A 17,373-nucleotide genomic window follows, 5' to 3' on the forward strand; every position below is an offset into this window, starting at 1 on the left:
TTTAGGCCTCCCCTTCGGGCAAAGCGGGCAATCGTAGGCTTTTAGTAAACTGTTAATAATTATTATATACTTTAACTTTTGACAAATTTAACCACTTAGCATTCAAAAGTATTTATTAATGGAACTTTTGGCAAAAAAATAAATGGATTAACTTCTTTTCAAACTTCATTTTTTTTTAATTTTCCCGTAAGGTGCCCCCTTTGGGCCCATCTCCCCTACACTGTCTCGACACCATTAAATTTAAGTAAGAAAAATAACAAAACTCGGCAAACAAAGCACATTTCGAATGCGGAGCAAACAAAAATCCCCGCAATCAAACTTGAAACTTCCATCCGACGATTACCATAACCGCCGAGTGCTCGAACAATGTCACATTGATTTAATTTAACACGAAAAGAAACTGACAAAAAGATGTTGAAGTAATGAGGGCGTGGTGCGCCTCCCTGCGGCACACCCGACGTATATTCTGGCCTTTATTGCTTTAAGCTTTGCATTATTTTGCTCTCGGCTCTCTGCAGTGTAAAGGAGAGCTTAATTGAGTTACACTTTGAGATGTCGACGCGACAATCTCATTATGTTGGGTTGTGACGATGGCTCACTTTGTCAAACGCCTCGGCTTCTTCCTTTGCTACTTAATTGGCGTAATTTAATTTGCGTTTTGTTTCTCGTTTTTATCCTTTGAATTTATTATTATGTGTAAAATTATAACGTTACTTAAGCAAATGGTTATAGACTGCTTGTTGTTTTACGTGAATTCTTTCTAAAAATAAATTTTAAAACTTAAATAAAATATATAGATAACATTTTAACAAGCAACTGACTGAGTGTTATAACCTTATAAGCATTCGAAGTAACCAATACATTCTTTATACTTCAAAAACCATCAATAATCCTACAAAAGATTCTTACGAAAAGCTGAAAAAAAGAAAATTAAAGATTCATTTGGGAAATGAAATGCTAATGGGATGATTTCATGTTTTAATCTCAACTCTGCCTTTACTTCGGAGCTTTAAGCCCGGTATTCTGCGAACCGTCGCGTACAAAATTGTTTTGCAATGTGATTAATATTATTTTATGAATAATTAAAAATTTCCAATTTTATTTGTTTTATGTAATACGTTATTATCAATTACTCAATGTGTATAGGTATTTTTTGATTTATTAATGTTTCGTTTTTAAAACGATTAGAAAGTTCGTTTTTTACGTACCTAAGTGTTTGTGAATTACCTACTTACTTACTTAAAACAAATTACATTTTCTAATAGTGAATCATTTTATTTCTACCAAGCAATGAAACAATCTGATGTATGGAAATAACATTTTAAATTCACCTAGACAAAGTAAAAAGCGGAATTGAAAACGACGAATGAATTTTGTCACAACACATTCGATAAAAAGGTATTTTCAATTTATCCGCATAATTTATAAGCCTTTCGCGTCGCGACTGTACTGAAATCCAACATCGTACCCTAACACTTAACTGTTTATATCAGAGTTAAAGCTATAGACACTGATTAATGCGATTTTAATCCTTCCATAAAACCCCTAAATCCGACCCGTTTTAATCGCCCCCCTCTACAAAACGTCACAACCACCATTACATTAATATTGAACTCTATCCCCATAACGTTGAAGTTCAATTTCCATAAATAATGAAGTAACGATCAAATGAAGTACCTGAAAGGATTTCTAACTTTTAAGGCGTCCAAGTTTGCGTTCAATCTCAAAAGGCTTAAGGTCGCGTTTTGAACTGTCAGAATGATAAATCTGCGGTAGCGATTAAAGCATTTTCGACCCTAAGCTTTGGCGTTTGAGTGCACATTTATGTGAGTCGAGTTCCCAAGAATCAATAACCAGTAAAGCCGAATGAATTTGTAGCTCGGTAGAGAAGGAGGGTAGGATGGAAATTGTATGGGTGTGAAAGAGACGGTATGATGTTAGTCGTTTTCGTGCGGAATGGATTTAGGGATCTGTAGCAGATGAGGCTTGCACCTGATCTTGATTTTATTTTTCAATTATGCTAGTCTTTTGAAAGGGTAATTTTATTTCAGTACAATTTAAACAGATGGAGTTTTATTTCTGCATAATATATTTGAATGATGACGAATGAATATGAATGAATAAAAATAAATTAATTTTGCCGTGTAGAAATTTGAGCTTTTTACTTTTATTTTCTGCATTAGGTATTTTGTAAAATTGCAATACCTTGCAGATGGAAGTTTGTTATAATATTTCATAGATTTCCACATTTATTATTCTTCTTAATAAAAGCTCCTTTTAAAACATACTAGGATATAAAAATTTTCACAAAAAATACAGATAAAAAATATTCCCAAACCAACCAGTCCATCCCTTTCCGGAAGTGAGCTGTGAGAGCTCAAAGATGGCGGTCGGAAGTGGGCGGGGCCTGTTGATTTATAGTGGGCTATGGAGGGGTTGCCGTTAACTACACGTTATAAGTTAGTATAATTGTAGACTTTGATTAAACCTAGTTTAATCCTATGCTATTGTTAATCTATTTATGATAGTGCGATTAATTGCTTCTTCGTTTATTATGGTATGGAATGGGATAAGGTTTTATGAAATAAGATATCGTAGCGACATTTTAAATTTACAAATATGTAATAACTATAGCTTTCCGCCCGCGGCTTCGCCCGCGTTTTTAAAGAAACACCTGCATAGTTCCCGTTCCCGTGGGATTTCAAAGTTATCCTCTACCTATATGTGTGCTAAATTTCATTGTAATCGGTTCAGTAGAATTTGCGTGAAAGAGTAACAAACACAGACACACATCCTCACAAACTTTCGCATTTATAATATTAGTAGGATATAAATGGTTATTAGTACTAGATAATATAAACTAACTAGCGACCCGCCCCGGCTTCGCTCGGGTGCAATGGCGGCCGGCCGGTACCGCCTCAAACGCTACGTCCCGCAATTTTTAAATCTGTAATATCTTCGAAAATATTTACTTAAATCATACGGTATAAAGGGCCATATAGATCTATATTAAATGAACAATGTATTCAAGGTATTTAATTGGTTAAGGATTAATGCTGTATTTATTAAAATCGCTTCGAAAATTATCCATTATTTGTCGTAAAAAGTAAATGACAAAAAAAAGTTATTGTGGGTTATCCATAAGAGATAGACATATACCATCGCGGACTTTTCTGTAGACCTTTTCAATGTGTACAATACTTAGTACATTATTTTGATAAAACTCGTAGGGTTCAGCCTGCGTTTGCAATATAAGCGGAAAAAATGTAATTATTTACGACATCACATTAGAAAACTCAAAAATAACAGTACTTCTCCACTATTTAATGGATGTTATTATACATATAAACCTTCCTCTTGAATCACTCTATCTATTAAAAAAAACCGCATCAAAATCCGTTGCGTAGTTTCAAAGATTTAAGCGTACAAAGGGACATAGGGATATAGGGACATAGGGACAGGGAAAGCGACTTTGTTTTATACTATGTAGTGATGTAAACCTACCTGTAGAATTATTATGCATCGACATTTCAAAATATTGGGAAGTACCTACCTAATATTATTTTAAAAGTCATGTGAATGTAAATGTTTCTTATTTGATACCATGAACTCATTTGTAGGTACCTAATTGATTCAGCAGCTGAAGCGTAAAAACAAAAATAAACAAACTTTATGTCCTGTTTATAATTATTACTTAATAATTATTAATTACGTATGCACCCATTAGCCCGGACAAACAAAAAAACATTTTGTTTTCATCGCTTAAATAATTAGGTAGGTATGCGAGAAATGCAGAAATCACTCAATCATCAAATATTAAATGAACAGACAGTACTTAGTACTTACTACTTACTATAATTTTATTTCCAAGTAGGTAGGTATGTAGGTAGATAAAAATGTACCTAAATATAAAAGTACATATGTATATACAAACTGTCTCAAACAACGACATCGATCGAAGTTCACTAGACAGTGCCTACAGTTTCAGGGCAATAAAATTAAATAAAAGCCTCCGTCCCTTCGTAACCTTACAGGGGTGACATGCTAGAACGAAAGGTTGTGTTAAGTGACAAAAGGTTTTGCTGGTAAATAAATATGGTTTTTAAAAGCTATATAGAATAATAATTATTCTACAATTATTGTAGAGCTGTTTACCTATTTATTGCAGTTTTTTTTCTGTTTGTTCCAGACTTTTGTTTAGTATTATCGATGTTATCGAATTGCGTGATTAAATTGGTAAAGAATTTGAGATTTTAAAAAGGATATAAAATCAAATACCTATACCTACCATTTGAAATGTAACATATCTAGCTCTATAGTTTTTGAAGTAAATCATAATATTTAATATCCAATAAACAAATCAATTTTTTTTAGTATTATGTATTGACTTAAATAAATTCCATAAATAGAAAACATTGTACATATTACCTATATATAGAAATAATTTTTGTTACTTACGGTAACGTGTTCTTCATCTCAATAGTAAAGATACCATATAAAATGAAGGGTCGGGAGACTTTATTTTAGCTCCTACGTGACTATAATAATTTACGAACCGTAGGTTTTACGAGAAAGGAGAACTTAGTGCTTTCAGTGCTATTTTGAGTGTCTTAGATTTGTAACTAGTTTTTTTAATGAATTTAAATGGGGTAGGTGTGATTGAATGAATATTATTTTCATTCATTTTCTGAAAAAAAGTATATTTATAGTTGTCTTAGATAGTAGCGTATCGCTCGTTTTTTTCCCAGACAGACATTCCAATTTATCTTTTTCACGCCTAAACCACCGAACCGATTTTGATGAAATTTTGTTCAAAGATAGTTTGAGACCTGATATAGGAAATAAGAGTCATTTTCCCCATAGGTATATCTATTAGGAACGAGAAACATGCGGGTTTTCCTTTGCTAAATAGGTAAGCTGGTAAACACATGAAATTTCATAAATTTATCCTTTCCCAAGAGCATATGGCAACTGACAATTTAAAACGAGACTTTTATTTAAAAAGACGTGTGGCATTCGGGGACTGCCGCGGTAAAGCTATTGCATGCTATGCCTTCAAGCCACACCTCCGCGCCCGTCCCCGTGGGGAGCGTGAGGTTTTTTCGTTACGGAATTTCTGGATTCGGTCCCCGCGCTCAAGGCCCGCGATAGAAGCTATGCAATAGCTTAATAAGAATATTTAAGGTAAAATAATATCCCAGGAATGGTCCTACCATATTATGGCAACTGACTAAACCAATTTTATTTAAATGAACAGATAAAATACAATATATTTGTCCGCAGCGGTACAAAACGAGCGTCAACCCAGAAACACGGCAACCATCAGACCTGAAGCCCTACGGGATATGGACCAAGAGAGAGCCCTCAGAGAAGCGGCGGTTGCTGTAGGAGTGTTCGGGTAAGTTACTAAATGAAAAATAAATTTAAGTTACTGATAAATATTATAGATAGTTAGATTGATAGATAAAATAATGGACTCATTAAACCATCGAAAAATAATTCTTACCTACCTACGTTTAACTATTAATGCTCTGGTAGATACAGTTTACAATTTTTAAACAGTTTATAATGTAATATAATTTATAATGTAATTTTAATTGATTACGATCTGGAAATGTTGAAGCCATCTAAAATCGACTAAACGAACCTATACTTGCTTATTTGTAACTGCATTTTCTATACACAATATAAAACATTACAGAAACGTAGCAAACTAACCTCTTTATTTCTGTAGGTACATATGCACCACAAAACATTGAAATATCTAAACAATATCTAAAAAACTACATATTTTGTTATTCACACATTCTCCAAAGGACGATACACATTCGCGCGAGTGACTGCACTTTGACTCTTCTATCGGAAAGCCTTTGAAATACTTTGTTCACTGTATGCTGTGGAATATGGAAACTGTCGTGTTGTGAATAAATGTCTTTTGAGTGTTATAATGATATATTATGTAGAATTATCAAAGAATTATATGTAGAATTATCACAGAATTATAGAACATGGATATGGGTTTTATGAGGGTCTAAAATTGTGTAGGTATAATGTTAAATGTTTTACTTGTCACATTATTTATTAAGATTACATATTTTATAACCTTACTAGCTTTCCGCTCACGGCTTCGCCCACATTTTCAAAGAAAACCCCGCATAGTTCCTGTTCCCGTCGGATTTCCGGAATAAAACCTTAGGTACCTATGTGTTAATCCAAGTTACCCTCTATATGTATGCTAAATTTCATTGTAATTAGTATTTGCGTGAAAGAGTAACAAACATACACATCACATAAATCCAGCCTCACAAACTTGCGCATTTATAACATTAGTAGGGTTAAGTAGGATAATAGGTACAACATTCCAAAAATAGATATCATCAAATACACAGTACCTAATTATCTTTGCATTTTGAATGACTAATAAAAATAAAGAGACAGACAAAATTTAAGCTTTAGCTTATGAAATAACGTCTCTTTTTAGGTAGGTTAGAGGTTATATCTAGGTATCATGTCTTACAGTAGGTACCCAGCAGGTAGCATATTTCCAAATTTTAGGTTATAACAATTTTTTTTAATAATTTCAAATCAGCAAGAAATCCACTGTTAAACCTAGAAATATTTACCGCTTCACATAATCTTACCTTGACCAGACCAACCTTTCTTCTATCAACCAATCCTATTTCCATCCATTCCATACAATAGTACCTAGTCATACCTAAATATAATTCTCAATACACACTGAGAAAACGTAACGGCTATAAATAGACAAGTTGCTGCTATTTACAACCGAGTAACTTGCTTCGGAGGGAGCCTGCAAAGTTTGTTGCTAAAATTATACAAGTCAACTTTGTTAACGTATGTTGGTAATATAAACCCACTAAAGTGGTAAAAAAATACGTATTAAAGGTTTGTTGCGTTTAACCTATTCACTCAGTAAACATAACAAACCTATTTACTATATTGAATCGTGTTACTCTGTTAATAATACCCAACGTGCTCTGCTGTTTTTAGCAAAGTAACTCAGTGAATTCAAATATTTTGCTTCGTAAAACTAGCTAAGTAACACGATAATGTTAATCATATTTACTGGGTAGGGACAGCCAATCTACTTTGTTACTTCTACTCAATTAAAAATTTGTATACGTAGCCAAGTTACTGGGTACTGTCAATCGTGTACATTGGGTAACTATAACTAAATACATATACTCTTTCTAGTCAATTAAGATTGGTATATTTAGCCAAGTTACTTTGTATTCTTAGACGGGTTAATTAGGTAACCATAGTTAAAATACTTTGTTGCAAGTACTAATTCAAATGACACATATTAAGCTATATATTTTCAGTATAAGCTGACCTGTAAATGTTCGTAAAACCTATACAAGGTGTAACAGAAAGGGGATATACATTATACACATACGAACAGGGCGTGATGTACTGATGAAACTGAACAACTTTTCCCAAGGAAAATGGGTCGAAAGATGAAAAAAAAACCCTCCATTGTTTTCATTATTTTCATCTTACCTCTCCATTATTTTCATCTTTTGACCTTATGTTCTTTGGGAAAAGTTGTTCAGTTTCATCAGTACATCACGCCCTGCTTAGATGTGTACCCCTTTCTGTTACACCCTATATACAATGTGAGGTCAGCTCATACTGAAAATATTTACCTAGTTCAATATGTTGTAATTTGTACCATTATTAGTGCAGAGGGCAAAATTTTGGCATGTCGGAAAAAAAGCCAATGAAACGTTCATGTAAGAAAACAACACTCATTTTGCCGACACACCAAAAACTTAGAGGAAACTGAAAGAAAATTATGCACATTAATGAAATTAGCTTTATTCAGTACACGATACAATCATTTCAAGTAACATACTACTTACACTTAAATACTACTACTTTTAAAAATAGTACACAATTCTTAATGTCAAGAAACGATACTGGTGTTCTGTGTTTTAATTTGCACAATAACAGGATGAAATATAAATCATGAGCAAACTTTTAAGGAATGACTCAGACTACGAAGTACAAACCTGAACACTTATATTAGGTATAGGACCAAATCCAACATCGTAAAAGAAATACCTATCAACTGTTTCATATACAAAAGTGGAATTATCTACTATGCCAAAATCTACGGAACAGCTGATTTTATTTCACGATGTTGGAGTTTGTTCTCTAATGAAAGTGGTTTAGGTTTGTTTACATAAAAAACAAACAACCATTATGGGAATGTAAGCAAGTTACTACACCTAAATTGTACTTATATGTATTTGATAAGTCAAAAGTTTAGGCAAAAACTATAGAATAAGCTAGGAGAATAAGTAATCGTTTTGATCTAATAATTTGATTACAACCCAACAAGTAAAACCGTCATTTTTTTAAACATTTAATCTAATTGAAACATAATTCACATTCGTCGTCGGGAAAATGATCATAAATGCTAAAACTTAAACATTTTTTGCACCAAAAAAAAATAAAGTACAATAAGCTCTTTACATATTGTTCGTTTTCTATTATAAAATGTTCTGGTTGAACCTCGTTACAAAATGTGAAAAAACCACACCCAAAACACTTTTTAGATAAAATGAAATGTGTCTTCACCCAAGGCCATTTTAAGTATTCCAGCAACTGGAAATGATTTTTATCCAAAAAATTGTCAACATCTAGGATTATAGACATGTTTGATGTGTAGATATTATATCCGAACTATATCGTATCTTATGTAATTTACATATGAAAGTAATAGGTATATGACAATAGGTATCTTGCTTGATCAGAAGTAACTTACTAATTCAAATATTTTTGGCTTGATTGTGGGGAAGCTTTCAGTGATTTCGGTATATTGTCCTTTGGTTTTCAAAATCTTTTTCTAGCTGTAAACAAATTAAAAAAAATTAAGTACTTATACAAAAGTAATTAAACTAAAGCAGACAATAAATTCAAAAAAACTGAACTCACCAGAAGATATCCTTTGGGTTTTTTAAGATCCGCATATTCATTGTATTGAGGTATTATACCGTATTGGAGCTATGGTTAACTCTTTTGCAGGAATTAGCCTCGTCTCTGTAGTTTCTTGCCACTTTAGTTCTACGGCTGTCCATGGCTCAGAGGAGTTTTTGAGCCATAATAGTTTGTCTTCTGCATCTTGCTCTTCTATTATAGTTTGATGAATCAAAATGATGATGAAAAGTTATTGATTTTAATGTAAATTTGAATCTGCCTTGTAGGTGCTGAGGCGGCGCCGCGGCCGGCGCTTCAACAGACACGTTCGTCACTCGACTATGATTTGATAGAAATGGCTGACTTTGCGGGCTACGCAGCCAATTCCTTGTTTAATTTTTATCAAGTTACTCGGTCAAAAATAGTATTCGCTCCATTGTTAATTGCCGAGCTGTGCTTATCTACCAATAGATAAGTTACTTGTTTGTTTTTAAGTAAGAAACACGGTTATATGTATCATAGCAAGTTATTTAATTTTAGCCAAATAATATTATGTCTAAATTTAAATGTACTTGTCATTGTACTTGTTACTTGTCATTCAATGATAATGTGAGCTTGTTTATTTTTAACCGAACTCTGTGTAAATAGTAACCAACTATGGTTAAGTCTAAAATTAAATAACTTACTTATCATTAAATAATAACGTAAGCTTGTCTATTTTGAACCTAATTCGGTAAAGGTAATATTGACCGAGTCTTTAATTTTGAAATAAATAAGTACTTTTTTAATAATAGCCAAGAATATTTAGCAATACTTGCTTGTATAATACTTACTAGCAAAGCTTTAATACACATTTTAAATACGACTTGATTGAATGCAGCAGAATAATTTTTAACCGAGCTAAATTGGTACTTTGCTAAAGCAAAATTTTCTCAGTGCATATTTAGAATATCTCCATCTATTAATAGATAATGTCACTTATAGCGTCACAGCATAAATAACTGTTCCTTTTATAACCAGACTGTACATATTAGTATATAGTTGGCTGACGTCAAATCATTGAGACGTAAATCAACTTTCAAAGTGATCAAGGGTCGGGATTCAGGGACGGGTGACTGGCGTCTGGTTCCGTTAACTCCTATCTAATGGTTGGATATAATCGATAATATAAGGCTTTCTTGTTAGTAATTGTGTTTATTTAAATTTACATGGTGATTGAAAATTTGTCTTTTCAATCACCACGTAAATTTAAAAAAAATAGCTGTTCATTCATTTCTCTACATCAAATTGATATCCGACAAAACTGTCTCCATCCAACAAATTGAATCCAAATCCGTTGCCCTTTGACCCAAGCCATTCGCAAAGAAAACACTCCCATGCAAATCAAATACGATTCAATACAATCACATTTGGCAGTCAAATCTCGCAATCGAGAGAGTGCACAACGTTGTAGTGGTAAATCATAGGAGGAGTATGCTAATGTAATATTTGCAAACGGTATGGGAATTTTATGGGGTCGCCAGGGCGTAATGTGTTTGCACGGGAGCGTTATGATTGTATTGGTTTAATGCTTTTTAAAGGTTTCAATTTGACACGGATATTGTCGCTTGTGTTTAAAATACGTGTAATAAAATAATATTTTCAAAATGAGGAACTGTTAGGTCAGTTTGTAGAGGTCAGAGTGTAATAAAGGAATTAAGGCAGTTATTTAATTTAAAAGTACAATTACTTTCAGTGGTACCTAAATGGCCTAATAGTAAGATAGGTTTATTCTAATACCTACTAATGATTTAGTGCGTTATTTTTTGAAGTGAAACTTTTTTATCGGGGTTGGAAAAAAATGTAGTGTCACATTTTTTCGTTACGTGTGACATTTTTCCGTTACGCGCCATCTTTTTCTTATCCCTACCACGCGTGATTCGACGTGTTTCTGTAATGTTGCATATAAAAAATTATTTTTTGAAAAATAAGGTCATAAAGAAGTTTCACTTCTTACGTGTGTACCTACTGTGTAAACTAGTACACGCACACTTTTTTTTTAAACTAACCAATAATGTGCTGATATTACTTATATTAATATTATCCCAACACCAGACCACCTGTATCACTCGCAATGGCGCTATCTCCCGCCCGCTACCCGCTGCTGTCGCCGCACTACGCGCCGCTGCCGCCGCAGCCGCTACCAGACTCTTCGCACGACCACCACGAGAACACACAGTCTGATAGTGATGGTAAGTGCTAGCTAATACCAGACCAGCTGTGTAGCTATGGGAATAGGCAGTCTGATACAGGCGCGGTCCCAGCCTGACATTTGGGGGGGGGGGGTCACGCGGCTGGAAAGGTATGCAACCCCCCCCCCCCCAAACCATTTAAGTTTATGTTGCAAATTTTTCGCAAATTTCGACATTAAGTGATTAAAAACAGGTTTAAACGGAACTCCGATTCGCACTTGACTAGTTCTTTTTATATTTTGTACAGTATAAGAATTTTTTTCTATTTTATCGAGTACGATTTTGGGGGGGGTCATGTCCCCCGTGACCACCCCCCTGGGACCGCGCCTGGTCTGATAGCGATGGTAAGTGTTAGCTAACATCAGACCTCCTGTGCAGCTTTGAGAACATGCAGTTTGATAGCGATGGTAAGTTGTAGCTAACATTGTGGTTAATATCGGAATAACACCAGACCATTAGTTTGGCTACCAATGTTAATATGGCCGCCATCACTAACAGAACATGCAATCTGATAATGATGGTGAGTGTTAACATCGCTATATAACACCAGACCATCTATAGCTGTCGACCTGTGTAGCTATGAGAACATACAGTCTGCAATATTTGGATATATTTTTGCTTTAAAATAAAATATAAGTATTAAGAGAAAAACTCTCTAATATGTATAATAATGCAATTTGTTTTTAGATGACAGCATCGACGTAACAAATGAAGAAGATTCGACTTCATATTCACCACCAAATGTCACCAGCTACCCTCAAAACTGCATGCCATATGGGTAAGGAAAATTATCCTAATATTACAATATAACAAATTACAAAACTATATTTATTTTCATAATATCAAATCTGTAATATCTATACTATTTGTACATCAAAAAATATAACTAAGGCAAGACTAGTAGCGACATCTAGTAGTATGATCCAAATGTAATGTAAAGGTATATTTACATAGTACCAACGAATTTTTTTTAGATTTTTGAGCGTGATAGTGAGTCTTGAGCACAGAATATATAATAATACTACTTTTGAGGTCTAGTTGATTATTGTACGTCAATGATATAAACATTTTGATGTTGTTTTAAAATGAAACGACGATTTCGAACAGCTTTTTAATATTTCTTTATAACTTAGTTACATTCATTACACGATACATCGTCACACAGTACATTGCAAGAGAGCGAGCGAGTGAACATAGGAACGAATGAATAAAACATACTTCAAACTAATACAGACTAATAAGTTTATAATACAGACAATATAAACATTGTCATATTACATAACACATTTAATACAAAATGAGTTTTGCATTTTGAGCATAATGCATGAGTTTGCAGAGTTTTGTCTCGGACAATTTTTGAGTACTTTGGTATAATAATTGTGAGTTTGGTTATTTATTGTGCATCAAACCTATTTCGTACATAGTAAACTCTGCCAAACGCGTAGGCAGAGGTTTGCCTGGGACACTTTTTGAACATAATTTTGAGTTTATTGTTTAACTAGCCTACCTAACCTACCTACCTAATAAATTATATACTAAAACCTTCCTCTTGAATAACTTTATCTATTAAAAAAAACCGCATCAAAATCCGTTGCGTAGTTTTAAAGATTTAAGCATACAAAGGGACGTAGGGACAGAGAAAGCGACTTTATTTTATACTATGTAGTGAAGTAATACATTATTATTATAAAATAATTATTTTATTACAGGCCTCTAGGAGTAGAAAGCGCGGCAGAAACAGCGGCTCGACTTTTGTTCATGGCTGTCAAATGGGCTAAGAATTTGCCTTCCTTCGCTAGTCTAGCTTTTAGAGATCAGGTAAGGCATTATTTTTTAGGTTTTTAGTCAATCCAATTTTTAATTAAAAATAATGACATTCTATTTGTCGTTTAATTAATTCCCCATAGGCGATAACCATATCAGCTGTTAAACATTTTTTCTACCACTTTCTACTATACTTACATAAAATAAATTATGATTTTTAAACTACCCTCGCAAGAATTTTTTGTTAGAAATAAAAAAAAAACACTATTGTTACAGGTAATATTACTAGAAGAAGCGTGGTCGGAGTTATTTCTCTTGAACGCGATACAATGGTGCCTGCCTTTAGATGCCGCTTGTACCGCACTTTTTGGCAACGAACAAACTGATCAAGGTATTGTGTTATAATATTACTAGCTTTCCCGGGATAAAACCTGTCCTATGTCACGGGGTAAAAAGTAGCCTATGTCCTTTCTCGGGTATCAAAATATCTCTATTCCAAATTTCATGCAAATTGGTTCAGTAGTTAAGGCGTGAAAGAGTAACAGACAGACAGACAGAGTTACTTTCGCATTTATAATATTAGTATGTATTGTCATATGTACTAAAATAACATTATAAATTACAGAAAACGGCACTAGTTCAGCCACGTTGCGTCGCTTGCGCGAAGTACTGTCTCGGTATCGCGCTGTACTAGTCGATCCGGCTGAGTTCGCTTGTATGAAGGCGATTGTGCTTTTTAAGTCTGGTGAGTTTTATTGTATTGAAAAAATATAAGTTTAAAAAGTTTTTAGAACGATAAATATAGTACACATTTATTTTTCGATCAATTTGCCATTAGCATTTATTGCAATGAAATTTTTTATTTTCAAAATTAATAATAAGTAGGTTAGACAGTTCTGAATATTTATTTTCCACAGTTATCTTAACTTACCTTTCCTTTGCAAGGGAAATACAAGAATAATCTATTTATTAACGGACCTCAAAAAAATTCTAAATTCATATTTTATATGAAAGATTTCCGTGTGTAATTATTTAAATTTTAAACGGTTTTAGATTTTTGTAAAAAAATAATATAATTATGTTTTTTTATCCACAGAAACCCGCGGTCTCAAAGACCCGCTCCAAATCGAGAATTTACAAGACCAAGCACAAGTAATGCTAATGTCCCACTCTAGAACTGCCCACGCGGCAGCGCCCGCTAGATTCGGCAGATTATTATTATTATTGCCCCTATTAAGATCTGTGCCCCCGGGGCAGTTAGAACGGGAATTCTTTGCAAGAACTATAGGTCACACTCCTATGGAAAAAGTGTTGGCTGATATGTATAAGAATTAAAGCTATTTCGGAAGATAAAGCAGTATTTGTGTATAGCTTATTATTGCCCCTATTTCGAAGTGTGCCCCTGAGGCAGTTGGAATATTTGCTAGAATAAATTACACCTTAGGCACGCGGCTGTTCCAGCGACATTGAAAAAAACACCTCACGTAATATATGGACGCCCCCTTAGACGTAAGCTGATAGAAATATGGTTTTTGAAATGTAAAATATGTACTAGTATGCTACGTAGGTATATTGAAAATGAAAAAAAACACAATAGGTATAATACGATTGTTAAAAATCAGGCGTTGGGAGTAACCAATATAATATTATAAAGAACGCACTATGTAGGTACTTAATTGTAAAAATGCATCGTATAATATATTATACCTATTGCATATGCTTATTGTTAATTCATGTAGTTTTACTAAACGTAAACTAGTCATTTTATAGTAAGTATATTATAATTAAAACTTGTATATAAATGCATTATTTTATTTTATTTATAGCGTGTAAGTTGTAAAACAATTAAACGAATTAAAGGCCTCTTAAATTTAAGTTTGTACAAATATATAGTATTATTTTAATGTAAGATATATTATCTGCTAGTTACATTAAAAATTGGAATGTTTCCACTTACAAAATTGTATGCTTCTCTAATAATATTAACTACTTATTGTAATGAAACCTACTTTTATATTTAATTAAATAAAAAAAAATTGAGAGAACGTTTCAAGGGACACCCGGGTGGAACGAAGTTACAAAGAACGAAGTTACAGTGGAATTGTTTGCTTTTTATCAACTAGCAAAAAGTGCCGTTCCAACTTTAGGAACTTCGTTCCAATTAAAAACAACTTAAACTTTAAAATCTTTACGTAGGTATTTCAGAAATATGAAATTAGTTCATGTACAATTTGAATGTACCTATATTATGTGTAATATAAGTTTTTTGTAGGAAAATTACTTAGATTGTAAAGGCTTCAATCTAATGCAGTGCAAAATATATGTAAGGGCATAGGTAACTTATAAAAGTAGACACTGACATTCCAGTTATATTCAATTTATTTATAAAATTGTAATTTTTACTTATAACATTTTTCTTGTAAATACACTATATTGATGTATGTGATGCACTGTATGTAAATATAACAATGTAACTAGAATAATAATATTTGTAAAAAGCTTCATGTTCCTCTTTGAAAAGTCAATGATTACTTATAAAATAGTTTTTCATATATAAGCGCTGAATCTACCAAATAATTACTTGTCTAATGTATTTAATTCAATGTAATAAATGTGATGTTTAAATATTGTGTTTTATTTTTATCCCTTATTTTAATTAAGCGCCATCTATTATTCGGTATTAAAAAAAATACTGTATGACCATTGAGATAATATTAATAATGGAGCAGACACCACGAACAAAATCTGTGCGCCAAGATGGCGGCGCGGGGCGCGCGAATGACGGCTAGACAGTCATAGATTATGCGATGTCACTGACTCACCGCTATAGAGGCGACACTTTGTTTCTTTCTGTTTATTTTATTGGGTGCCACTCCTTACATGCACGTTGACTTGAAATTTTCTTTGTACTTACTTAATATTTATTTTAGATATAAACTGACTTTACTACGCGGGGCTAACAATATCTGGCATATAATATAGGATGAGGAGGTTCAATATGGGCTATGGGAAGTTTCATTCCTTACAAATTGAGCCTTTTTTAGAAAAAAAAATAAAAGCCGTGTAAAAATTGTGTTTATTTATATTTAGTTCATCATCCTCAGAACATGTTCCCGGCTCAGAAATTGCTTGTATTGTTCCAGTACTATTGTAGCACACCTTCGGCTAAAATAAATATAATAATTATAATGTTAGTGATGGCTAAAATAATATTTTATTTGTTATACAAATCCGTAAAATTTTATTATTATTACTAACATCAATACAAGGAACAGCAGACTTCTTTAGAATACGCCTTCCCGCTTTTGTGGTATATTTATCCTCATCGCGAAAATGCAATGAACAGACGCTAGTTCTATCGGATGGTAACCAGGTTTCTTCACTGCGGTTGTTTTGGACAAATTTTACCCATTTTTCCCTTTCTTCACGACCCAGACATGGAAACCTTGAATAGAAAAAATATTAATCTCTGAACTAGCGGTCCGCCCCGGCTTCGCCCGTGGTACATATTTCGCAATAAAAAGTAGCCTATGTTTTTTCTCAGGGTCTAAAGATTGTCTGTGCCAAATTTCATCAAAATCGGTCCAATAGTTTATGAGCCTATTTATTACCTACAATCAAACAAACAAACAAAGTTTTCCTCTTTATAATATTAGTGCAGATAAATAAATAATAATTCAATTATACGTTCAAGTCAGTAGCTTATACAATATCAATTAAAATTGATTAAAATCAATTAACAAAAAAAAAATTGGTGATTAAGTAATTGATTTTCATATTTCATGATTTCACCTTTTTTCAATTAACAACCAGTCTATGCTTTTCTAAATATGTAAAATTATTATTTTATACTATAAAAATATACGCCAGCAAATATTACTAACAACACTTATTTCATGCCCAATGTCATATCTTAAATTTTTAATCTATGACAAATGACGCAAAATGTCGCCCGCCAAAAATTTTGTTCTAACTAAGTTTTAAAAATTATTATCTAATTACTTACTGATTGAAAAGTTATTCCTTTGCACTTTTCCGTATTATTTGTATTATTTGTGCAATATCGTAAAACACACGTAGGCATATTTGATGCGTTTCACTTTAAAACAAATAAAAAATGAGCGTGACGTTCGCGCCAATGAGCGAGCAAGCGACTGAGTGCAGTTACGCCACATGACGTATGTTGAGTGCATGAGTGGAACATAAGTGGTGTAGGCGGTATCGACTCCATATTAATATTATCTCAATGTGTATGACATGATACTTTAAAGAAAGTTCTTAAATTATTCAAAAGATGGCGCTTTCATAATATTTTTATGTTCAACTTTATGTATTGAAATACATACTAATTATTAATTATAACATAGTTTAATATTTAAAATTATTTTGGGTGTCGAAATAATATTATATTTTATTCACACTTTTAAAGCAACGT

At 32.9% G+C, this 17,373-nt stretch overlaps 1 protein-coding gene and 1 long non-coding RNA gene across 2 annotated transcripts in view; one reads left to right on the plus strand and one right to left on the minus strand.

Annotated features, from left to right (window-relative positions):
* LOC149898722 (nuclear receptor subfamily 2 group E member 1-like) overlaps positions 1-14,369 on the plus strand; it is a 33,305-nt gene extending 18,936 nt beyond the window's left edge. Inside the window, exons 5-11 of the mRNA XM_090114844.1 lie at positions 5,284-5,398; positions 11,038-11,174; positions 11,862-11,952; positions 12,884-12,992; positions 13,215-13,329; positions 13,564-13,683; positions 14,035-14,369. Of these exons, the coding sequence (XP_089970970.1) occupies positions 5,284-5,398; positions 11,038-11,174; positions 11,862-11,952; positions 12,884-12,992; positions 13,215-13,329; positions 13,564-13,683; positions 14,035-14,273 (926 nt within the window). The 3' untranslated portion in view covers positions 14,274-14,369. The remainder of the gene's footprint in view (positions 1-5,283; positions 5,399-11,037; positions 11,175-11,861; positions 11,953-12,883; positions 12,993-13,214; positions 13,330-13,563; positions 13,684-14,034) is intronic.
* Positions 7,824-9,239, minus strand: LOC149898723 (uncharacterized). Its single transcript, XR_016458031.1, has 2 exons — positions 8,962-9,239; positions 7,824-8,876 (listed from the first exon to the last, which is right to left on the minus strand). It is a non-coding gene; the product is annotated as an uncharacterized LOC149898723 (long non-coding RNA).
* Positions 14,370-17,373: the final 3,004 nt, after the last annotated feature.

Source organism: Colias eurytheme, chromosome 22, assembly GCF_061535395.1.
Source record: "Colias eurytheme isolate Ceu_HAF_F1 chromosome 22, ilColEury1 Martin Lab GWU primary, whole genome shotgun sequence".
NCBI lineage: Eukaryota > Metazoa > Arthropoda > Insecta > Lepidoptera > Pieridae > Colias > Colias eurytheme.